At 67.4% G+C, this 20,969-nt stretch overlaps 6 protein-coding genes across 9 annotated transcripts; 2 read left to right on the forward strand and 4 right to left on the reverse strand.

The window, feature by feature from the left end:
• The first annotated feature begins 169 nt into the window (after window positions 1–169).
• PRRT3 (proline rich transmembrane protein 3) lies at window positions 170–4,726 on the forward strand. 2 transcript variants are annotated; one of them, XM_056501301.1, is made up of 4 exons: window positions 170–258; window positions 1,085–2,205; window positions 2,293–2,433; window positions 2,877–4,726. In XM_056501301.1, the coding sequence occupies exons 2-4, from the start codon at window positions 1,104–1,106 to the stop codon at window positions 4,607–4,609; spliced, it is 2,976 nt and encodes a 991-aa protein (XP_056357276.1). In that variant the 5' UTR covers window positions 170–258; window positions 1,085–1,103; the 3' UTR covers window positions 4,610–4,726. The 2 variants fall into 2 exon arrangements, with proteins under 2 accessions (XP_056357276.1, XP_056357275.1); XM_056501300.1 differs by lacking the exon at window positions 170–258 and having other exon boundaries at window positions 817–2,205.
• Window positions 4,727–4,793: 67 nt separating this feature from the next.
• CRELD1 (cysteine rich with EGF like domains 1) lies at window positions 4,794–7,971 on the reverse strand. Its single transcript, XM_056501302.1, has 10 exons — window positions 7,747–7,971; window positions 7,213–7,295; window positions 7,024–7,134; window positions 6,848–6,939; window positions 6,569–6,745; window positions 6,385–6,480; window positions 6,218–6,301; window positions 6,009–6,104; window positions 5,782–5,925; window positions 4,794–5,672 (listed from the first exon to the last, which is right to left on the reverse strand). The coding sequence occupies exons 1-10, from the start codon at window positions 7,933–7,935 to the stop codon at window positions 5,452–5,454; spliced, it is 1,293 nt and encodes a 430-aa protein (XP_056357277.1). The 5' UTR covers window positions 7,936–7,971; the 3' UTR covers window positions 4,794–5,451.
• A 618-nt stretch (window positions 7,972–8,589) lies between these two features.
• Window positions 8,590–13,084, reverse strand: IL17RC (interleukin 17 receptor C). Of its 2 annotated transcripts, none has more exons than XM_056501710.1 (17): window positions 12,734–13,084; window positions 12,639–12,660; window positions 12,193–12,554; window positions 11,916–12,027; window positions 11,805–11,849; window positions 11,508–11,647; window positions 11,254–11,313; window positions 11,050–11,104; window positions 10,778–10,962; window positions 10,638–10,688; window positions 10,520–10,565; window positions 10,299–10,411; window positions 10,122–10,190; window positions 9,992–10,049; window positions 9,764–9,859; window positions 9,651–9,689; window positions 8,590–9,210 (listed from the first exon to the last, which is right to left on the reverse strand). In XM_056501710.1, the coding sequence occupies exons 1-17, from the start codon at window positions 13,067–13,069 to the stop codon at window positions 8,603–8,605; spliced, it is 2,397 nt and encodes a 798-aa protein (XP_056357685.1). In that variant the 5' UTR covers window positions 13,070–13,084; the 3' UTR covers window positions 8,590–8,602. The 2 variants fall into 2 exon arrangements, with proteins under 2 accessions (XP_056357685.1, XP_056357684.1); XM_056501709.1 differs by having other exon boundaries at window positions 11,254–11,316.
• A 75-nt stretch (window positions 13,085–13,159) lies between these two features.
• Window positions 13,160–17,685, reverse strand: IL17RE (interleukin 17 receptor E). Its single transcript, XM_056501711.1, is given in 17 exon segments — window positions 13,160–14,389; window positions 14,562–14,663; window positions 14,739–14,790; window positions 14,868–14,936; window positions 15,007–15,155; window positions 15,275–15,320; window positions 15,425–15,472; window positions 15,629–15,810; window positions 15,897–15,963; window positions 16,066–16,134; window positions 16,216–16,355; window positions 16,427–16,550; window positions 16,627–16,733; window positions 16,829–16,984; window positions 17,419–17,434; window positions 17,514–17,628; window positions 17,630–17,685. Coding segments are annotated over 17 exon segments (2,091 nt in total). The 5' UTR covers window positions 17,671–17,685; the 3' UTR covers window positions 13,160–13,781.
• Window positions 17,686–17,752: 67 nt separating this feature from the next.
• On the reverse strand, window positions 17,753–18,917 carry JAGN1 (jagunal homolog 1). Its single transcript, XM_056501724.1, has 3 exons — window positions 18,844–18,917; window positions 18,546–18,643; window positions 17,753–18,467 (listed from the first exon to the last, which is right to left on the reverse strand). The coding sequence occupies exons 2-3, from the start codon at window positions 18,632–18,634 to the stop codon at window positions 18,005–18,007; spliced, it is 552 nt and encodes a 183-aa protein (XP_056357699.1). The 5' UTR covers window positions 18,635–18,643; window positions 18,844–18,917; the 3' UTR covers window positions 17,753–18,004.
• Window positions 18,858–20,818, forward strand: RPUSD3 (RNA pseudouridine synthase D3). 2 transcript variants are annotated; one of them, XM_056501720.1, is made up of 9 exons: window positions 18,858–19,054; window positions 19,369–19,436; window positions 19,515–19,559; window positions 19,635–19,731; window positions 19,820–19,927; window positions 19,996–20,080; window positions 20,150–20,276; window positions 20,356–20,495; window positions 20,575–20,818. In XM_056501720.1, the coding sequence occupies exons 1-9, from the start codon at window positions 18,882–18,884 to the stop codon at window positions 20,743–20,745; spliced, it is 1,014 nt and encodes a 337-aa protein (XP_056357695.1). In that variant the 5' UTR covers window positions 18,858–18,881; the 3' UTR covers window positions 20,746–20,818. The 2 variants fall into 2 exon arrangements, with proteins under 2 accessions (XP_056357695.1, XP_056357696.1); XM_056501721.1 differs by having other exon boundaries at window positions 19,850–19,927.
• Window positions 20,819–20,969: the final 151 nt, after the last annotated feature.

Genomic DNA, 20,969 nt, shown 5'->3' on the forward strand with positions numbered 1-20,969 from the left:
GAGGATCTGCGCCACGGGGAACCCGTCCCCGGGAGTCCGCCCCAGCTGAGCCCCACGGACCCGCCCGCCCCCGTGCACGGCCCCGCGGATCCCGTCCCGGCGGCGGCCTCGGCCGTGCCCCGTGCCCCCCCTCCCGGTGCGGGCGGGCTCCCGCGCGGGTGCCCGCGGCTCGGGGCGGCGCGTGACCGGCTGCCGCTGCCGCCTCCGCCCGCTCCGCCGCAGAGCCCGGCCCGCCCGCACCGGCACCGGCACCGGCAGGTCAGCGCGGGGGGCTGCGGCTCCCGGGGCACCAGTACTGGGGCCGTCGGTGCTGCGGCGGGCGGCGGGCGGCGGGAGGGGGTTGGAGGCACCGCGGCCCGCGCACCGGGCACCGAGCGGCGGAGCCGGCCCAGCGCGCTGCGGGCTGGGTCGGCGGGATGCGGCGGCCGCACCGTCCCCGCTGTGGTCCGCCACCGGCAGCGGCCCGACTCCGCAGTGCAGCCCCGCCAGTAACCCGCACCGCGCCGCGGGGCCACCGCCGCAGCACCCTGGCGGCCCCGGCCCCGTTCCCGGCCCGGCGGGTCTGAGCCGTGTATGCGGCGGCAGCGCGGGGCACCGGGCCGAGCATCCCCGCCGGGATGCGGCCGGGACGCGCCAAGGTGAACGGTGCGCGGCGGAGCGGGGCCGCCAGCGGCGGGGACATCAGGCGAGGACACTGGGAGGAGAAATGGGGAGGCGACATCGGGAGAACCAGACATCGACCAGAATTGAGCACCGGGGAGGGGACATTAGGGAGGGAGCTCTAGGAAAGGGACACCGTGGATGTGGGGGGTCGGGACCACTAAGCACCAAGAATCACCCACACCGGAGACACCGGGATGGGGAACACCAAGGGGACACTGGGAAAGGGAAGACTGGGAATGGGGCCACTGGGGACGGGAACAGCTGGGAACAGAGCCCAGGGCTACCCGGGAAGGGACAGCCAAGCCACTGTCTCTCTCCCTGGGCAGTGGGTGGCCAAGGGCACAGCAGCATCACGGCCAGTTGAACGAGTTACCTGGGCAGCTGCCGTGGATCCCGGCTCACCAGATCCCCATCCCCACAGGGTCGACTCGGTACTCACCATGGCTGCAGCACAGCTCGTCACTTGGGGAATGCTGCTGGCCACCGGGGTCCCTGCCAAGGCCCAGGAGGTGCTGCCGGCAGGGCTGACTTTAGGTGGGGACCCCTTGCACAGACCTGCCTGGGGACAGCAGTGGCCAGGCCCATCTCCCACCTGGGAGGAATCGGGGGAGCCGAGCGGTGCCGGGGCCCCAAGGAGTGAGCGCTGGGGGATCAAGGACCCCGTCCACTGGTCCCCGCCGCTGCAGGCGGGGGATGGCACCAGGGCACCCCTGGAGATGGAAGCCACTATGACAGGCGCTGATACCGAGGTCTGGAGGGATGGCAGCACAGTCCCGGCTGTGACAGAGGAGCCGCTTGTTGCCTGGCAAGGGAGCGAGGCTGAAGGCCAGGACAGCTCCCTGCTTCACGGCTCTGCACCGGGGACTCCGGGCCCTGAGGTGCTCACGGACACAGGGGCAGACTCTCCAGCGCCACCCTGGGCAGGGCAGGGCCTGTCCCTGTCCGGGCAGAGTGTCTCCAAGGCAGTCGGCACCCACAGCCCTCGGCCAACCGTATCCACCATTGCCCTGGACCCCACGCTGGCGGCGGGGATGAGGACAGCAGATGCCCGCACAGAGGGACACACAGCGGCAGACGGACACACACTGGCCTCGGGCCTCTCTCAGGACGCGCAACTCGCTTCAGCCAGCAGCCAGTCAGTCGCCCTGGGCACAGCCCCTGTCTCCAATCCCACAGGCACGGGGCCAGCCGGGGGTCCCCATGCCAGCTCTAGCTCTACGCAGCTGGTGGGCAGCTGGGGGGACACGGGAGGGTCTCCCAGCCCCTCCCCGGCTCTGCCCAGCTCTGCCCCACGACTGCGCCACACAGCCCCGTCCTGGGAGCTGGCTGAGCCCTGGACTCGAGTGCTCCCGTCTCACCAGCGTAGCACCCGGAGGGCCCCACTCAGCCACGCCACCACCAACCCCGGCGATGCAGTCCCCCGCACGGACCCTGGGACTGCGGGGCAGCGGGGACACCAGCCCGTCCCAGGGTCTGTGCTCAGCACCGGCTTTGCGCCGCCTCCCGCCTCCAGCACGGCCACTCCTGGTACCCCGAGCAGAGGTAGGAGCCAGCGCAGTGCGGGGGGAACCCTTGGCGGGGACCAAACCCCCGCAAGGTGTCAGTGCCCTGCTCTGCTCTCTCTCGCAGGGCTGCTGCCCGAGGAGGACGTCGGCTCCCCACAGCAGGTCCGGGGCGCCGTGGGCCCTATGAGCGTCCCAAATGTCACCAAGACGACTCCACAACCAACGGCACATCCCACCACGGGGACGCTCGGGACAAGGCACCCAGGTGATACAGGGCTGCGTCCAAGCCCATCCGTTCTGCAGATGCTGTGGGAGCCCATCCCTGGGGCGTCGGGACTGGCGGGGGGAGGCGATAGCAGCTATCTTGGGCTGTCCAGCCTGGACACAGTGACACCTTCAATCAGGATTGCCACCTGACAACGGCCCTAATCTACTCCTGCCCGCAGGGATTAGCGCTAAATGCTCGGTGGGTGGGGGTTTCCCCAAGTGGGTGGGGGACGTGACCGGGGATGTGCCACCCCTTGCACTGCGCGTCCGGCAGAGAACCCCGGGAGACACCGGTGGGCATAGCCCAGGCAGCACAAGGCATCCCCCGCTGCAGTGCTGGGGTGCCACAGCTGATGCAGCCCAGTGTGGGGTGCAGGTGTGGGCTGAGTGCCACCAAGCCCCCCATTTCCCCCTGACCGTCCCCCTCCTTCCTACCTGCAGACAGGCCAGGGACGCAGACCCCAGCCTCCAGCACTGCGACCCCCTCGGCCACTTGGCGACGGGCAGGGATGACGCCTCAGCCCGTCCCCCGAGATTCATCATCACCGCAGCCCAGCCGTCCTCCCCCAACGCCGGGGGCCAACGCGACCGGGCTGCGCTGGGCTGAGCTGCAGCACCAGCTGGGCTTCTCCTGGGAGGCCCATATCTATGGAGTGGCTGCCGTCTTCCTACTGCTGGCGCTGGGCTGCCTGGCCGGGCTGGCGAGGACAGCCATCCTGCGGCCCCCACACCTTCCCCACGCTGTGGGGGCCCATGGGCTGCTGCTGGCCGCCTGCCTGCTGCGGGCCACCTTCCTGCTGCTGGATCCCTACGGAGCGCGGGGCCGCCTGCCCGCCCCGGCCCTGCTGCTGCTCAACACAGCCCCTTTCCCCCTGCTGCTCGACGCCTTCGCCCTCCTGCTCCAGAGGCTGCAGCGCCTGGCCCAGTTTCAGCTGCTGCCATCCCGGCTGCGGGGACTGCCGGCGCTGGGGGCTGTCGCTGCCCTGCAGGGCGCGGTGATGGGCGCCGCCGACCTGCTGCCGCCGCGGCTGGGCATCACCGCCGTGCTGGGGCTGCAGGCGCTGGGCTGCGCGGCGGGGGCTCTGCTGCTGCTGGGGGGGCTCTGGGGGTGCTGGCGGCTGCTGCGAGTGCCCTGCGAGGAGTCGGGGCCGCAGCTGGGGGCGCGGGCGCTTCTGGTGGCGGCGGTGGCGGGGCTGCCGGTCTGCGGGCTGCAGCTCTACAGCGCCGTGTGGCTGCGAGGGGTCCTGGGGCCCCACGGGCGCTTCTCCCGGCCCGGCTGGGCGGCACAGCTCTGGCTGCGGATCGGAGAGATGGGCACGGCCGCGGCGCTGCTGGCGGCCGCCGCCGAGCCCGTGTGCTGCCGGTGCCGCCGCCGCAGCCCTGCCGGCCACTCCTGCTGGGCCAAGGCACTGCGCTACTTCTGCGCCGGCCGCAAAGCTGAAGCACCCGAATACCCCAACAACTGCTACGACTGGGCCGGCGGCAGCACCGGTGGCAGCGGTGTGGAGCGGACACCGGCCAACGACATCTCCAAGAACCTCATCCGCAACCCGGCGGAGCAGCTGCCCCTGCGAGCTCTGAAGGACAGCAACGAGGTCTGGGCAGCTGGCACCGGGATGCCGGGGCTCAGCCCCAAGTGCCCCAACATGCTGGCCGCCCGCTCCTGCGCCGCCTTTGAGCAGGGCTCGTCCCCCTCCCTGGGAGAGCTGATCTTCCGCCCGCCGTCCCCCATCGACCTGCGCCGCAGCATCGACCAGGCGCTCTGCCGCCGCCACCTCCTGCACGACGGCCTCTTCGGCCGGCCCCGCCGCGGCTCCGGCTCCTCCCTGCACGGCTCCCCAGCCCCTGACAAGACCCCCAGCCTGGGGCGCATGGTGCGCTGCAGCTCGCTCACGGAGCTGCCCGGCCCCCGCCAGCCGCCCGGCACCGTCACTGTCACTGTCACCGCCTCAGCCAGCTCGCTGGAGAGCAGCTCGCTGAAGATCAGCTGGAACCCCTGGCGCCATGGGCTGTCCTCTCCCGACAGCCTGCCCCTGGACGAGGCGCCCAGTCGGGCCCCTCTCCTGGTGCCCGCTGCAGCCCCCGGCTGGGAGCGCGAGGGTCCCCGCGCCTTCCCAGCCCTTGGCAAGGCGGGGGACTCCCGCAGCCTCTCCAGCGACACCATCGAGCTCTGAGCCCGGGACAGGCAGAGACTGGGGGCGCAGGAGGACGATGAGCCCAGTGGCAGGGTGCGGATCCTGCGTCTCTGTAGGGCCGGGCAGGGGCGATTCCATTTGTGCCAAATGAGAGAAATAAAGAGTTTATGCTGGGAGGAGACAGTCCTGTTGGCATATGAAAGCGGTGATGGGCAGCAGCAGGTGGGTGTGCAGAGCTTTATTTCCTGAGATATGGACACACAGACAGATGGGCACACCCCGATGGACAAACCACAGACAAATGCAATGGCCACACTCATGCATCCAGCAGGGCCCCTTCACTGGCACAGCACCCTGCCAGTGGCAAGGGGCCCCTGGCCCCCCAGCCTGGGAGGGGAGATGGGCTCTGCCCAGGGATGGGGGGGCAGCTCAGGACATGGGGGGGCCCAGCCCCCCACTCTCCCACAGGGAATGGCCTCATGGGAGGGGAGTCCTACACGGCCAGGAGCCCCAGCCTGGGGGCAGATAGCAGGTTCCCTCCCTCACCTGCCCCTCCACCCCCTCACCTGTCACAATGCCAGGCCTCTCCTCCAGAGCACAAGGAGCTGGGGACAGCATGCTGTGCCCCCCACACGATGCTGCACTGCCTGGCATCACCCCTCCAGCCAGAGGGGGCTGTGTAGGAGCCCTCAGGATCAGATACTCCTGGCTCATTCTGCAGGGACAGGGAAAACAAGACCCTATGCTAAGGGGTGGCTGGGAGACGCATGCAGGGCACAGCATCACATGAAAGATGCGGCCTTGGCAGCCAGCCCTGCTTGGGGGAGGCCCTGCACCCCAAGCTGAGTCTGCCGCTCAGCTTGCGCCCAGCAGCTCCAGAGCTATCTGCCCTTCATGAAGCCATCGAGGACACGGTCACTGCGGTCAGAGAGCCAGTAGCCGGCCATGGCGGCCACGGCACCGATGAAGATGGCGGTGAAGACCATGTCACCTTTGGCAGCCAGCGTAGCAAGGGCACAGATCATCACACCAAAGAACATCTGCTGCAGCACCACCACCTCGTCATCAGTCACGTCATCAAAGAAGCCCTTCTCTGGGGCATCTGCATGGACAACACTCGTGGGAGGGCACAGCTGACCAGCGAGAGGCCCCCACTATGTCCACATCCCCTGCCCAAAGCCCACGTCCCCCTGTACTGTATTAGGCCATACCAGGGGGCTTGTCCTCAACGCACTGCCCGTCTCGGCGGATGTGGCCTTGGGCACAGACACAGCGGTAGCTGCCCTCTGTGTTCTCACACACCTCCTGCACCCCTGTGCACACTGGCTCCTCGGCACTGGCACACTCATCCACGTCTGGGGGGGTGAGGCAGGGCTCAGGCAGGGCTTGAGCAGTGAAAAGGAGACAGTATGGCCCCCAGTCCATGGGAGGCACTCACCTAGGCACTTGGCTCCGTCCCGCCAGTAGCCCTTGTTGCATTTCTTGCAGCGAGCTGGCCCGGCACCCATGCAGCCGATGCAAGCCGTGGAGCAGTCTGCCTCACGGAAAAGAGCCAGAGTTGGTGCTGGAGCTCCTTCCCAGCCCAGCCAGGGTTGACCCCAAGCAGGGAAGAGCCAGCTGCACTAAAACCCCCCAGCTCCCCCTGACCTCGGCACTCGTAGGAGCCCTCTGTGTTGACGCAGTACTGGTTGGCTCGGCAATGTGCCATCTCTGTGCCACACTCATCTATGTCTGCAGGAGAGATGGGGACCGTCCCGCTGAGCTCAAGGGACGAAGCCCCCACAGCCCCAAGCTCATCTCTGGCCTTCACTCACCGATGCAGCGGTGCTCATGCAGCACCCAGCCCCTCTTGCAGCGAAGGCAGCTGGAGTCCTCAGGCCCTGTGCAGCGCCCGCATGCCTGGTAGCACTCTGCCGGCAGGAAGGGCAACGTGGACACAGGCAGCAGGGAGCTGCCTGTACCCAGTGCCTGGGCAGCACCAGCAGAGCCCCCACCTACCAGCACACACGAGGTGGCTCTTGTTCCGCGAGGCCTCATAGTAGCCGTCTCCGCACTCGGCACAGAAGGGGCCGCCATAGCCCGGGCTGCAGACGCAGAGGCCGGTGCCGCGGCGTGTGCCGTCACCATCGCACTGCCCGTTGCCACTGCAGGGCTGCCGGGGCCCGCCGGCACAGGCTGCACAAGAAGAGACCAGCCGGCTGGCAGCCGGGGCGGGGGGCAGCAGCCAGGGGGCCCCCCCAGCCCTGCCAGCACCCTGTTCATCCCACAGCTACTCACACCGGCAGTCCGGGCCATAGGTGCCGGGTGGGCAGCAAAGCATCAGCCTGTCCACACACAGCCACTGGAAAAAGTCAGGGTGCTGCTGCCGCCTGGGGAGGGGGAGATACAGCACTCAGCCCCCTGGCATCGCCCTGTGGCCCTTGCCATCCCCATGTCCCTGTCCCCAGACTCACTCATGGAACCACCACTGCTCCACGTGCTCCTCACTCCGCTCCAGCAGTTGGTGGCAGGTGAAGTCCGAGGGAGCACAAACACCCTCCAGCACCTCCAGCAGACGGGTCTCACTGCAGGGACACGAGCCAGTGCGGGATATGACTTCTGGAGCAGCTGGGCTCCCTCAGCCTCTCATTGGGATCACTTACCTGTGCTGGTACTTGGACAGTTTCTCCTCCTCCCAGGCTGTGTTACCCCCACCAAAGCCCTCATGCTCTGTCCGCTCCAGGCCCTGGATGCATGGGGGAGTAGCAGTGCAGGCATAGGACCCTTCCAACAACCCCTCTACCCATAGAGTTCCACGAGACACATCACCTCCAGGGACGTGCCACCCTCTCCCCTCCCCAGAGCCCAGTCACTGTGCCCCTGGGAATGCTGTAGGAGTGCCTACACTGTCCCCCCCAAAGCCACTCCTCTACCGGGCCCTGTCACCACCCTTACCCCCTGGGCCTGTGATACCTCTGGGTACCCCAGCCACAGGACTCCCTTCGTCCCTGCTCACTGTCACCTCCAGGCCGTGTCCCGCACGTCTGCCACCCGTGGGCCCCTCCCGTCACTGTCCCCTCGCCCCCAGCTCTCCCCCGAAGCAGCGGCTGTGTCACCCCACACCCCTCGGTGCCATTACCCCCCCGTGTGCCCCCTCGCCGTCGCCTCCATCATTCTTGTGCCCCTCCGCCCCGCACCCTGATGAAGCTGTCGGCGAGGCCGCGGCAGGCTCGGCATGGCTCGGCTCCGTCGCGGTGGGGATCGGGATCGGCGTGAGCCACCATCAGGACCCCTCCGAGAAGGGCGGCCCCCAGGAGGGTCCCTCCCAGCCCGGGCCCCCTGCGTCGGGGCGGCCGCGGCAGGAGCGGCAGCGGCCCCATCATCATCCATCCATCCGCCCGCCCCCCCCGCGCGCACCACGTGGGCCGCGCCGCTGACTCAGCGCCCGCCGCCCCCGCCAATGGGCGCGCGCCGCTGCCGCCCCGCCCCCCGCTCCCAGCCAATCCGCGCCCCGCCCGGACCACGCCCACTCACGCCTTAAAGGGGCCGCGGGCAAAGGCCGGGGCGGGGGTAGCGCGGGTGGGTTGCAGTCGGTGACCCCGGTCACAGCCTGGTCTGGGCGGGATCCTCAAACATCCCCCCCCACATCCCCAGCCAAACCGGAGCGGTTCATCTTCCCCCGTCCACTCAAACTGGTCCACCTCCCTCTCACTGTATCCAAACTTGCCTAGTTCCCCCTCATCTCACCCTAAACTGCTCCAATTTCTTCTTACACTTTCCCCCAAACTGTCCCAGTTGCCAATCATTCCCAGTGATCCAGTTCCCCATCACCACCCCAAACTGGCCCAGTTCCCCACCACCCTCCATCCAAAAAAATCCCCTTCCGCTTCACGACCCAAACAGGCAAGCCCCCCTCCCGTCCCCACCCCCCCATACCTCCCCATCATCCCTCTCCATGCCATCCGAGTCCACCCCATCACCCCTTCCCAACCCATCCCAGTCCCTGCTGGACTCAGAGCTGGACTCACACTCAGCAAAAGCACTGTCATCTCTTTATTCCCCTACTGCCCGCTGCAGAGCATCGGCCACTGCCGCCACGTATGGCTCCAGCCACCGGCCCCTCTGCCGAGCTGGGCCCGCCAGTGCCTGCAGGAACCCCTCCATCTCGCTGGGCAGTGCGAAGGCAGGGGCTGCCTGCAGGGCTGGGGGCACTGCCGGCACCATGGCTTCCAGCCAGGCCACCACGTAGTGCCCATTGGCTGCCGACAGCACTGGCATGGCACAGGACAGAGCCGCTGCAAACACCTCGCAGGGTGCCACAGTGGGGCCATCATCAGGGTCAGGGCTGTGCCGGGGTCCAAGGCTGCTTTCAGTGGCCCTGGACTCTGGCATAGCCCTGCCCCCGGTGTCCCACTGGTGTGCAGCAGCCACGGCTGCCGGGGACAGGAGGAGGATGATGGTGTCACTGTCACGCAGTGCCTGGTGGTGCTGGGCGTGCAGCCAGGGCAGTGGCCCCAAAGCTGCCACCCCGCTGCCACCCCCCGGTGCTGCCACCACTGTCAGTCCCAGTGAGTGCAGAGCTGCCATCAAGGCACACGCCACCCGCTCTGCCACCGGCTCTGCTGCGTGCACCAGCAGGGCCCGCCTGCCTTGCAGCGGACCTGAGGGGGGGGATCATCAGTGCCTGCATCCCTCTAGGCACCCCGTACCCACCCCATGGTGTGAGGCATGCTAGGAAGCACCCACCATGGGGGAGACCATCCCCTGCCTCTGTCATCCAAGTTCTGCAGCACCCCCTGTACCCAAGCTAAAGAACATCCACAATGGGAAGCAGCTGAGACCACCATTGACATGAGTCCCCCAGTCCCCTTGCCGAACCCTGTACCTACCCTAAGGGACAGACATGGCGGGAGACAGGTTGCAATCTGCTCCCTCCCAGCCCCCATAGGGCTCTCACCCTCTTCTTTGTTTCCCTACACCCCTACCTACCCTGTCAGACAGGCAAACATTAACTAATCTGGTGGGGGACCCCCTCACTCTGTCCTCTGACCCCTCTGGGACAGAGGACTCCCCCCGAGGCCCAGGCTCAACCCACACTTACCCTTGGAGCCATAGCCAGCCCTCAGGGATTTCAGCCATCCTGCAGGGAGGAGAGGCAATGAGGTCCCAGAAGGGATCCCAGGCCAGTCAAGCCCCCAGAAGTGCACCACTCACCTTTCATGTCCTCCCTCTTCATCAAGAGCAGCAGTAGGAGACAGGCGGCCCCCAGTAGCACCCCCATCCACATCAGTGCCCAGTGGGTACGCAGGTCTGCAGGGCAGGATCTGCATCCACCAAGGGCCCTCGGCATCCAACAAAGGTCTCCAGTGGCTCCACAGTGGGGTCCCCTCCCTCAGCCCCCTAATATCCCTCCTCTCACCCACCATGGCTGTCAACACTCACACTTGTGCAGTGGACAGGCCCAGAGCACAATCCCAGTGCTGTTCGATGGGTGCCACAGCTGTGGGGGACACAGGGACATGTCAGACACTGCCCAGTCCCTGCCCACTGCCCGCTGGCTGCTCACACTGACCTGTTGGCACTGCCCCCCTGCCACGTCCTGCTGCAGATCCTGCTCCAGCAGCCCAGGGTGCCCTGCTCCCTGCAACAACGCAGCAAGTCAGACAGCAGTGCCACCAGTGCCGGACACAGGGGTCCCTGTGCCACCAGTGCCACTGCTGCCAGGACATGGGGGTCCCTTCCTCTTTACCGTGCTGGTGAAGCTGGCAAGGGGTGTGCAGGCACCCCGCTCCATGGCACACAGTGAGGCATTCCCCTCGCGCTCCAGCAGCAGGAGGTCATCAGGGCGGCCAGGCAGCGCTCCTAGGAACGTGCCAGGGGGCTGGCTAGGTGGCGAGGGGAGGCCAAGGAGGGCTCCCACTCAGCTGGACCCATAGGCTGCCCTTACCCTCCCACCCCAGCAGTACTCACGGTCCCGCAGGCACTGGGTCAGCCGGACCTGCCCACCGCTCCACACCTGCCCCAGAGAGTGGATTTTTAGTGCCTGGGGGTGATGTGGGGCTGCCTGTGGGACAGAGTGGTGTCCTACCTGCACGCAGAGGTTCGGGTGTGGCCGCAGCCCTCCGAACTCTTGGGGTCCCTGTGAGTGGAAGCGATGCTCCGTGACCGTCACCACCATTCTTCACAAAGCCCCCAGTGCCGCACAGAGCCCCGCTGAGCCCCACTCACCTGCCCCCTGGCAGGCTGCTGCAGGCCAGGGAGGGGTTGGCAGGGCCTGGAGGGCACTGGCTGCCAGCAGGGCACCAGCTCAGCCAGGAGGTCGCAGGGGGCTGCGAGGGAGCAGAGCAGCAGCTGCCCCTCGACGTGCAGGACCAGCCGGCTCTGTGCCCACAGGCGCTCCCAGGCCTCAGCATCTACAGCGGCACAAGGAGAGGGGTATCACCCCGTGTGGTGCCCCCTGTGTCCCAGCCCCCCAGAGCCCAGCCTCAGAGTGAAGGTACCATGAGAGAAGGGGCACAGGGTGGCCCGTAGTGGGTCTTGGATTTCTGGCCAGACCTGGGAGTGGGGAGAGAGACAAGAAAAGTAGCCATGCTGTGACTGTGACCTGGCTGGCCCCCTTGGGGTGCCAGAGGGAGATATATGGAGCTTGGAGCCCCTCTTTAGTGGCATCCTGCCACTCCCGCAGTGCCTGGTCAGATGCGCACCTGCAGGCAGAGGCAGGGCAGCACCTCATCGGTGGGCAGGACATAGTTCATGGGACTGCTCTGCTACCAGCAACCAGATGTGGGTCACCCCATGGCAAGTCGCCACCAGCAGGGTCACCCAGGAGAATCTACTCCCAGTGGACCCTCTCCCAACACACTGCCTGTAATACAGACACGGCTTCTCGGGAACGGGGAGGAGGGCAGCGACCAGAGAACAGACAGGGTGGGGGTCAGGGAATGGGGTGCATACTCACCATGGTCACTGCACGCCCTGGCCCACTGGTGCCATGGCTATGGTTGTGGTAGAGCCGGAGTGTGTAGCTGTGCCCTACTGCAGCCCCCTGCACCTGCACAACCACCTCCTTCTCCCCTGGGGAGACCTGCAGCCTGGGCACTGTATCAGAGGTCGCTCAGGTCACCCAGCTCCTGGCACTGCCCGCCCAGCACCAATGCACAGGGATGGCACCCCCAGGGTCACTCTCACGCCTGGTATCCACTGCCTGGCTCCCCCCAGGGGATGCAAACTGAGGTGGGCTGACGCCAGCACCTACCTTGGCACTGGGGGACAGCAGCCTGTGCTGCGGGCCACGAACAGTCTGTGGGGACAATGAATCAGTGGGCAGAAGGGCTGGGGCCACTGCAGGGGACCTGCCGGGGCTTACCTGGCACCCGCTGCTGCTGGCTCAGCCTCTGCCGGCCCCGGGAGTTCATGAACGCCGAGATGCGGAGTTCAGAGCCCAGCGGCGCCTCGAAGCACCGGAAGATCACCCAACCCTGGGCAGGAAAACCACCACCCCACTGCGGTGAAGCACCGGCACCGCCAGCACCCACCTTCCTGGGGCACGAAAACGAGACCCCCGTGCACACAGTGCACTGATGCCAGTGCCCAGGGACTGACAGTGTTGAGACACCAATCCCCAGTGCCCCTCTTCTACGTACCACGGTTCGGCCACGCAGCGTGGGGCTCAAGCGTGCCCAGACCTCCACGGCCACACAGCGGGACGAGGCGTACGCGTGCCCGGAGAGAAGCAGCAGCCCAGTAACGTTGGGCTGGGATAAGGTGGCCTCAGTCGCTGTGAGTGACCCATCACCGCTATCCTCTGTCCCAGAGGGGCCAGGCTGCGCGGAGAGGCGGGACCCGGCGCTGGTGGCAGGTGGCAAGGCCAGGCGCACGCGTGCCTCCAGGCAGGGCACACAGGCCGTGGGCTCGGTGCAGCGCAGGGCCGGCTCCAGCCGCAGACGAGCCAGGGCCAGCCCGTGCCTGGGCCCCGGGGGCTCTGTCCCGCACAGCACATCGGTGTCTGGGGGGACAGAGAGGCCAGCATGGGGGCGGAGTCCCCGTGCCCTGGGTGGGGTGGCGGCCATGGCATGGGGATGGCACTTACCCAAAAGGCGGCAGGTGAGGCCCTGGGGGAGGCAGGGGTGAGGCCGGTGCTGGTGCCAGGTGCCCGACGCCAGCGCGCTGGTGACACCAACCCACCTGGGAGCAGGCGAGGCTGTCGCGGGGGTCCCCACGGCCACCCACCGACCCCAGCACCAGCAGCAGCAGGAGCTGCCCCAGTGCGTGCATGGTGGGGCCGGGGCCCTGGGCTGCCCCGGCCCCACGCTGGCCACTCCCCACCAGCCCCTGTCCTGGCTCCAAGGGCCCCACCGCCGCCGCCGGCTCCCGCTTCCTGCTCCGATCCCGGACACCCGGGCCCTTGCGTGGCGTCAGCAGCCGCCCTGGGGTGGGGCCTCCTGTTCCCGCACCGACCGCGGAGGGCTCCGTGCCCCGGCACCCTCGGGAGGGCTTGGGGCCCCACAGAGCTGGCTCCATGGCACAGGCACGGTGCCAGGCTGGCCCCAGGCAGCCGCCGCGGCGCTGGGACACAGTGTGGCAGCCGTGCCGGGACAGGCTGTGCCCAGCCGGGTGCGTCCTCCTGCCCCTCCGTGCTGCAGAGGAGCACTGGACAGCCCCCAACCCTCCAGGACGCCAGCAAATCCCCCCGGTACACCGGAGAGACAACAGGGCAGGGTGAAATGACACCTTTATTGCTTCCACCCCGACCAAGTCCTGATGGCAATGTCGAGGCAAAGAGCAGGGCCGGGCTGTGCCCAGCACCTGTACCTCTAGCCGCCTGCGCCTGGGCAGGGCAGGGAGCTCCTCATCTCGCAGATTGTTCCTGCACCACCTTAACCCCTCGCTTGGCTGTGGCGTCCAATGGGGATTCTATGGGCTCTCCTCTGGAGCAGGTCCCTGTATGGGAGTAAAGCTGCCCCTGCTTGGGACAGCATCTCCACTCCTGGCCACAGATGACCAGCTGGATGCTCGCTCCGGCCCCGACAGCACACTCCACGACTGAAGCCAGTCGTGCTTGGACCCCCACAGCCCCTTCCTGGGGCACCCATGGGTACCCCTCCTGCTGCTGCAGTGGGCACACGCTCACCTGAGCCCTGCCTTGCCCTGCAGAACCCCTGCCTTCACCGGGGGGCTGCGCCCAGCCCTGCACCCCCTGCAGCCATGCCCAGCTCAGGCCCGGTCTGGCCACTCAGGTGCCAGAAGGTGCCTCGGGGGGCCGGGGTGGGGGACTGCCCTCTCCAGCCCCCACCTCCAGCAGCCGATGCAGGAGCCCCCCTGCGGTGCCCCGACGGCAGCGGCGAGGGGCGGGGGGGCTGCCCCGCAGGGCACCCAGCAGCCCGGGCAGCTGTCGGGGCAGGCGATAGGTGGGCAGGGGCCGGAGGGGTCGGGGGACATCGCGGGGGCTGCAAAGCCGGCTGAAGTACGCCAGGACCCAGCCGCCGCCGCGGCCCGCCGCTCCCAGCTCCCCATGCAGGCAGGACATGGCTGCCCCAAAAATGTCATGGGCATCTCCGGGGGTCCCGTCGGCCATCCCGACCTGCCACCGACGAAAGAGCCGGGCACTGCCGCGGCTCCAGAGGAGAAGGACAGTGCCGCGCTGGCGGCCCACGCGGCTCCGCTGGGCGTAGAGCCAGGGCAGGGCGCCCGCCTGCCCCAAGCCACCCGCTTCCCACAGGTCCAGGCGCACGTCGCAGCCCAGCCCCGCGCGCAGCCGCTCGGCCAGGGCACACACCAGCCCCAGGTGCTCCTCTGAGTCTGGCGAGTACAGCAGCAGGACGGGGCGCCCGCCGGGGACACCTGCAGGATGGAGGGGACGGCAGTGACGGCTCAGCTCTGTGTCCTATTGGCATCCCCTGGGGACACCCTGGCATCCATGTGCCATCCACCACCCTGGGACCTCCTGCAGCCCAAGAACTGGCACCCCAGCCCCTCTTGCCATCTTGCAGCCCCCTTGAGTGCTCGTCCTCACCATTATCTGGCCTCCAGGCACCACGGCAGTTGAGGAGCAGCACGGTCACCACCAGTCCTAGTGCCAGCACCAGCCCCAGCAGCCCGAAGTGCCTGCGGGAGACTGGGAGAAGGGCAATAAGGGGAGAGTCTTCCCATTTCCACCGCTCCCTGAGTCCCCTCCGGGATCCCCTCTCACCATCAGGACAGAGCAGCTGCTTCCGAGCAAAATGCACATCCGAGCGCCACACCTGGGGAAGGGGCCGGGTAAGAGGGGGACTGTGCTGGGTCCCCCATAGCACAGATGACAGCACAAGGGTCACCTTACCAGCACGCAGCTGCCCAGGACCTGCACTGGCAGCAGCAGCGTCAACTCCCCGGGAGCAGAGCCCTCTGGCTGCAAAGCATAAGGCAGGGTCAATGCGGGTCTGTCCCCACCATGTCCCCCCCTGCTCTGCCCTACTCACCTGTGTGACAGTGTAGAGTGGGGCCTCGGGTTCACACTGCCCACCCTGGCGCTGGCACAGGGCTGCACTGAAGGCTGCAGGGATGCGGGAGGTGAGGTGCAGGCGCAGCTGGAGCCCCCAGACACTCACTGAGACATTCCAGGCAGTCTCTGCGGCCATCAGAGAGAGAGGGGAGGTTGCAGGATGCCCAGAAAGGGTGAGGGGCACAAGGGACTCCCAGGGCAGGGCTGTGCTTAGTCTAGGGCTGCCTCCTGCCTATAGGGCTCACCTGGCTGGTGGGGACACTCCACATGGCTGCTGTTCTTGTAGGAGAACTGAGGAGAGGTGGGATCAACAAAGGGCAGGTTGAGCTGCCCTCACCCACCACAGCCCCCCAGCCCTTTCCAAGATGGGTGCTGACCCACCCACAGGGGCTTACTCGGAAGCAGAGCTGGGGGTGCACATCCACCTTGTCCAGTATGTACACCTGTAACAAATGGTGAGTGTGTCACAGTTACCATCTCTGACTCACACAACCCCTACAGTGGGGTCACTGCTCTACACGGACCCTGAGATCCAATGTATGCCCCAGCCAGTGTCCCAGTCCCACATACTGTGACACCTCAAGATCAGGAGCCCTCACCTGCTCATCCTCACTGGCTGTGGAATTGGGGATGTCGTGACAGGGTGCAGCCTCATCTGCTGCCTCTCTCCAGCAGAGGGTGGCCCGTGGGTGCAGGGGGCAGCTGGCATTCAGCACCATTGCCATCTGGTCCTTGCTGCTGTAGTCGTGGAAGCGCACTGAAGACCACAGCTCGGGACCATCTGTGGGGCACCACGTCAGTGGGGTGGGGAGACGCCAAAGGGCATCTGGGACTCAGCGCCCCTCCCCACAAGCACCAGGCACTCACAGGCATCTGGCTGGTCACGGAAGGGGCAGTGTTTGCTCCGTGGGCTGTCGTGGTGGGAGTAGGAGGCCTGGGGCAGCAGAGTAGGACAGTCAGGGCAGGATACGCCTCCATCCCTCATGTGAGAGCAGAGAAGGGGCTCTGGTAGGAGCTGTAGGGGAGGGCAACCCACCTCAATGCACAGGCAGGGCACCAGGAACTCGTACGGCAGTGAGATGTGGTGGCCTCCTTGCACCAGCACCTGCAATATGGAGGGAGTATCAGATGGCAAGGATTGTATCCCCCAGTCTGGGATGGGAGTGCCGGGGGGCAGAGGTGTTACCTGCTGGTGGAAGGGCCGGGGCAGCTCCTCACACTCCAGGGCCAGCTGGTGGCACAGCCGTACCATGAGGGCAGGACCCGCGGGCACCCACACCTCAATGGCCCGCACCTCAGGGACCCAAGCATGGGTGAAGACAGGCCCTGCAGAGCACGCAGGGGGTCAGCTGGTACCAGCATCCCCCCAGGACACCTCCCACCCCCTTCAGTCTCACCAGGTGGCTCAGCGGTGACCATATGGCTGCAGCTTAGGGCCAAGCCCCGATCTGGGATGGTGCGAAGGGAGACAAGGACTTGGCCCCCTCTCTCTGCCGGGAAGCAGTCGAACTGCACCTGCCACTGCAGGGAACAGGGGGTCACCGGGAGTACTCCGGGCCTCGGTGCCCCCCGGTTCCACCGTCCAACGCAGACTCACCGTGGAGCTGCCCGACAGCCGGCGTCGCTGCCAAACCTGCAGCCAGCCAGCTCGGTTGGAGCTCAGCTCCAGGAAGGTGAGCTGCAGTCCCCGGACACCGCCAAGCTCTGCGAGAAACAGGCGTGGGGCACTGACGCGGGTGGGGGACGGGGTGTGTGTCCCCTGCCGCGGGAATGCCCGGGCCCGCCAGCCCCGCCCGTACCTGCGGTGGGGAGGGCCAGGCGCACCCGCAGGCAGGGCTGGCAGGGCTGCGCGGGCAGGCACAGCCGGGCACGGCTCAGCGACAGCGCGGGCGGCTCCAGCGGCGGCCCGGGGCGGGAAGGGCGGCGGCAGCGGGGGCGGCTCAGCGTCCTGTCGGCTGTAGGGGGAGAGCAGTGCGCCGGGGGTCCCGCGGGCAGCAGGAGCCCCGAAGACCGGGAGCGCTTGGAAGGGGGAGAGCTCCGGGGAGGTGTACTCGGAAGGGAGGTGCCCCGGGGATTCAGAGTCCCGGCAAACCGGGAGCCTCGGTGATTCGGAAGCGGGAATCCCTGAGCATCGGGTCTCCTCGGAAACAAGGAGAGCCCCGGGGATCCGGAGTCTTTGGAAGCGGGGAGCCCCAGGGGCCAGGAAGTTTCGGGGATCGGGAGTCCTCGGAAGCGGGGTACCCCGGAAACGGGGAGCGCCGCCTCCACCCATCCTCCAGGACCCAGTAGCCGCGAGCAGGGGAAGCCCCACGATCCCCACGCACCCTGGAGCCGGTATCGGCGGGCAGGAGCAGCCCCGCGCTGACAGCCCTGCCCCGCCGCTACTCACCGGTGGCCCGGCACTCCTGCAAGCAAAGAGACGGCGGTGAGCGCGGCACCGCCCGCCCCCACCTTCCCCCGCCACCTCCCTTCCCCGGTGCTCACGAAGTTGGCGGAGACCCGGAGGCGGGTCACGGCGGCCCCGGTCCCGGGCGGCAGCAGCAGCACCACCAGCAGCAGCGCGGCAGCGGCGAGCAGCACCGGGCGCCCCATGGCCGAGCGCCGCCGCTCCCCGCCCCGCCCCGGGCCGGCCCCGCCGCATTCCTCCACCGGCACGTGCGGCCCCGCCGGCCTCCCCACACCCCCTTGCTGCCAGGAGGCGCTTCCTGCGGCGCAGACACGCGTGGGAGCGCGGACGGTGCTTTATTTCCATAGAGCAACACGCGGAGAATGGGGCACGCACCCCAGGGACCCTGCACGGCCCCAGCCCTCGCGGGTCTCCCCCTTGCATGCGTGCCCGAGGTGCGGCCGTGGTGTGGCTCAGACACCCACGCCGCGGTCCCCGAGGATCCCCCACCCACCGGAGCTGCGCCAGCGCTGCCCCACAGGACTGAACTGCAGAGCTTCAGCACCTCATGGAGCCCACCTATCCCCACTCATTTCTTCTTCTTCTCCTGCGTGCTAGTGAACCAGGAGTCCAGCAGCTTCTTGCTGTAGTAGAGTTGCCAGCCATGCACCTGCGCGGCCACTACCACGACCAGGTACATGACAGAGACGGCCGAGAAGCCGAAGATGAAGCGGTAAGCCTTGCCGTGGCGGTACAGCTGCTGTGCCATGGGGAACATCTCCATGGCCCCGTAGATGAGGGGAGCCATGGAGAAGAGGCCGGTGCTGATCATGGAGAGTACCAGGTAGCTGATGTTGTTGCGGGGGAAGGACAGGAGGCCCAGGAGGGAGGGCAGAATGCTGAGCAGGTAGGGATACTCCCACTGGTAGGGCATGGCCACCTGGTCGTGGGGCAGCAGCTTGAGGTGCCCCACGACCATCTGGGCCAGGAGCAGCAGCCAGATGACCACATGCGCGTAGATCAGCTTCTTGATCTCCGACTTGAGGGTCACGCTGGGGAGAGAGTGTGGGGCCATCAGGGCCTGCTGAGGTCGCGTGTCCCCCCGGAACCCCGGGACAGGGGACACCTACCTCATCTGGTAGTGCGAGGCCACGCGCTCCCGGTGCTGGAAGTCGCTGCCATCGGTGCCGGCGGCGCGGGGACCCCCGCGGGAGGCCATGGCGCTGTCCTGGGGAGACACAGCGTCAGGCGGGGCCGCGCTCCCCGCCCGCCTCCCCCGCGCAGCCCCGGCACGAGCCCCCCGAGCCTCCCTCCCACAGCGACAGCCCCGGGGCTCCCTCCCCGCGACCGCCCGGCCCTCCGGGACATCCCCGGGGTGCTCCCGCGGCGGGTGACACCCCCGGCCTGCCGCTCCCCGCCGTGCCGCACCTGCGGGCGGGACCCTGTGCCCGCGCTTCCGCCGCTCTATGGCCGCGGCCGCTGGCTCCGGATGCCGGGAGGACACTCTGCGCAGGCGCGGCGGGGCCGCCATGGTGGGGACCGGGAGCGCCGCCGCCGCCGCCATGGCGGGGACCGGGAGCGCCGCCGCCGCCGCCGCGCGCGGGCTGGCGTGCCCGGGAGTGGGAGCGCGCATGGGAGGGTAGGGATGTGGACATGGGGTGCGTTTGTGTGGGGGGTGCGCGTGTGCAGAGGGTGCGTGTGTACTTGGGGTGCACGCCCGGGGGTGTGCTGGCACCTGGAGATGCACACGGGGTTATGAAATTGGGGTTATGGGGGGTTGTGGCATTGGGGACATACCTGTGGGGTTGCAGATGTGTGAGCACACAGGGGCTGCGGAGGCGCTTGGAGAGGAGGGCGGGCAGTGGTAGATTTATGGAGACCCAGAGTGGGGTGCAGGGTAGATGACTGAGGGAAGTCCCACCTGTGTCCCCCTGCCCATTCCATCCCCTGCAGGTGGAGGCGGCTGCTGGGCCCCAAGGAGACACTGAAGATGTTGGAGGGATCCGTGGTGCACCGGGAAGGTACTTGCGACAGGGGAGAATGGTGGGCAGGGGAGAGAAGGGAGTGAGGGACATCCTGACCAGACTTGCCCTCACTAGGAGCCCTGCTGGCACTGAACAAGCCCCCGGGCCTCCCCGTTCTGGGTGAGTACGGGACAGCAATGGGGAGCTGCAGGGGTGGGGGGCTCGGTGGGTGCTGACCCACCAGCATCTCCCCAGGGCGCCCTGGGGACCTGAGCCTGGATGCGCTGCTGCCAGCACTGAGACGGTGCCTGGGCCTCGCTGCTGAGCTCCACGTGGTGAAGGCTCCTGCCAGGTATGGTAGGAGGTTCCAGGCTGGAGTTCCTGGGGTGGAGCTGGGGCTGCCTTTCCCCGTCCAGGTCTGAAGCAGCCATGTCCCACAGGGAGTATTCTGGCCTTGTCCTCCTGTCCAGCTGCTACCACACCACTAAGAAGCTCCAACAGTTCTTCACCAATGCTCGCTGGAAAGGCCAGTATCCTGCCACATATCGGTGAGTCCTTGGGACCTTGCCGTGCTGGCATGGGGGTCCTGTCCCCTTCTCACCACATTACCCTGCAGTGCCATCACAGTGGGAGTCCCAGAGGAGATGGAGGGTGAGATCTGCACTGGGCTGCGCTGGCAGCAGCAGGAGGACAGAGCTGTGGTAAGGGGGTGCCAGCAGGCTGGGGACATGGGGGATACCCCAGGCAGTGCTGAGGGCTGTGCTGTGCAGGTGGTGGCAATGCCAGCCCCCGGACGCCGCAGCCTGGCCAGGAAGGATGTGAAGAACACCCTGACACGCTACCGGGTGCTGAGCGCCGTGGGGGGCTGTGCCCTCCTCCAGCTCCAGCCCAGGACTGGTGAGTGGCCCCCCAACACCTCCACCACCCCAGCCACGCCTGACCCCTGCAATCTCACCTTCTCACTGTTCCTCCCCAGCCTTTCCAGAGCAGCTCCAGGTGCACCTGACACTGCTGCTGTGCCCAGCCCTGGGTGACCACAAGCACTCTTCCCAGGTGGGCAAGGTGCTGGGAGTGCCCTTCTTTCTGAGCCCTGAGACCGCCCCAAGCCGCACACAGGTATGTGGCCAGGGTGGATGCTGGTTGGGGCGTTCAGCACAGCCCTGTCATCCCACTGAGATGCCCACTCACGTTGCAGGTACTGGACGAGGAGCTGCTGTCCCGGCTGGGGCTTTCTCCACAGCAGCTCCAACACCTCCCACTCCACATCCACCTGCAGGAGTTAGTGCTGCCCCAGGGCCCCCTCTGTGCCCCACCACCACCCTACTTTCTGCACACTCTGCGCTGTCTGGGGCTGCCTGAGCACTAGGAGCCCAAGTGCTGCAGGGGGACACCCACTCCACCCTCTGCCATCCCATTAAAATCCCCCCCTGCTGCCTGCACTCAGTTCTTTTCTTAGCACGCAGAAGATGCATTTCTCCTGGCTGTCCCTCTGGCATTGCTGGGGGCACCATCCTTGGTTCCAAGTGCTAGAACACAGCAGTGTCGTCACCCACCGCTGTGTCATCTGGCAGGGGTGACTACAGGCAGGAG

The sequence above is a fragment of the Oenanthe melanoleuca genome, chromosome 12 (genome assembly GCF_029582105.1).
Source record: "Oenanthe melanoleuca isolate GR-GAL-2019-014 chromosome 12, OMel1.0, whole genome shotgun sequence".
NCBI lineage: Eukaryota > Metazoa > Chordata > Aves > Passeriformes > Muscicapidae > Oenanthe > Oenanthe melanoleuca.

Excerpts from the sequence above, each read along its gene's own strand:
- PRRT3 (XM_056501300.1), top strand. The coding sequence starts at position 858 with ATGGGGAACACCAAGGGGACACTGGGAAAGGGAAGACTGGGAATGGGG. Across the intron at positions 2,206-2,292 it reads TCCTGGTACCCCGAGCAGAG|GGCTGCTGCCCGAGGAGGAC; the intron begins GTAGGAGCCAGC and ends TCTCTCTCGCAG. Across the intron at positions 2,434-2,876 it reads GCTCGGGACAAGGCACCCAG|ACAGGCCAGGGACGCAGACC; the intron begins GTGATACAGGGC and ends TCCTACCTGCAG.
- CRELD1 (XM_056501302.1), bottom strand. The coding sequence starts at position 7,935 with ATGATGATGGGGCCGCTGCCGCTCCTGCCGCGGCCGCCCCGACGCAGG. Across the intron at positions 6,481-6,568 it reads GAGCCACCTCGTGTGTGCTG|AGTGCTACCAGGCATGCGGG; the intron begins GTAGGTGGGGGC and ends TCCTGCCGGCAG. Across the intron at positions 6,105-6,217 it reads GGGCTCCTACGAGTGCCGAG|ACTGCTCCACGGCTTGCATC; the intron begins GTCAGGGGGAGC and ends TCCGTGAGGCAG.
- IL17RC (XM_056501709.1), bottom strand. The coding sequence starts at position 13,069 with ATGGAGCCAGCTCTGTGGGGCCCCAAGCCCTCCCGAGGGTGCCGGGGC. Across the intron at positions 10,963-11,049 it reads CCTGTGCCCCTTCTCTCATG|ATGCTGAGGCCTGGGAGCGC; the intron begins GTACCTTCACTC and ends GTGCCGCTGTAG. Across the intron at positions 10,412-10,519 it reads GACCCAGTGCCTGCGGGACC|GAGCGCTGCCTGGCCGCCCT; the intron begins GTGAGTACTGCT and ends GCACGTTCCTAG.
- JAGN1 (XM_056501724.1), bottom strand. The coding sequence starts at position 18,634 with ATGGCCTCCCGCGGGGGTCCCCGCGCCGCCGGCACCGATGGCAGCGAC. Across the intron at positions 18,468-18,545 it reads GCCTCGCACTACCAGATGAG|CGTGACCCTCAAGTCGGAGA; the intron begins GTAGGTGTCCCC and ends CTCTCTCCCCAG.
- RPUSD3 (XM_056501720.1), top strand. The coding sequence starts at position 18,882 with ATGGCCGCGGCCGCTGGCTCCGGATGCCGGGAGGACACTCTGCGCAGG. Across the intron at positions 19,928-19,995 it reads CAGTATCCTGCCACATATCG|TGCCATCACAGTGGGAGTCC; the intron begins GTGAGTCCTTGG and ends ATTACCCTGCAG. Across the intron at positions 20,496-20,574 it reads CCGCCCCAAGCCGCACACAG|GTACTGGACGAGGAGCTGCT; the intron begins GTATGTGGCCAG and ends CTCACGTTGCAG.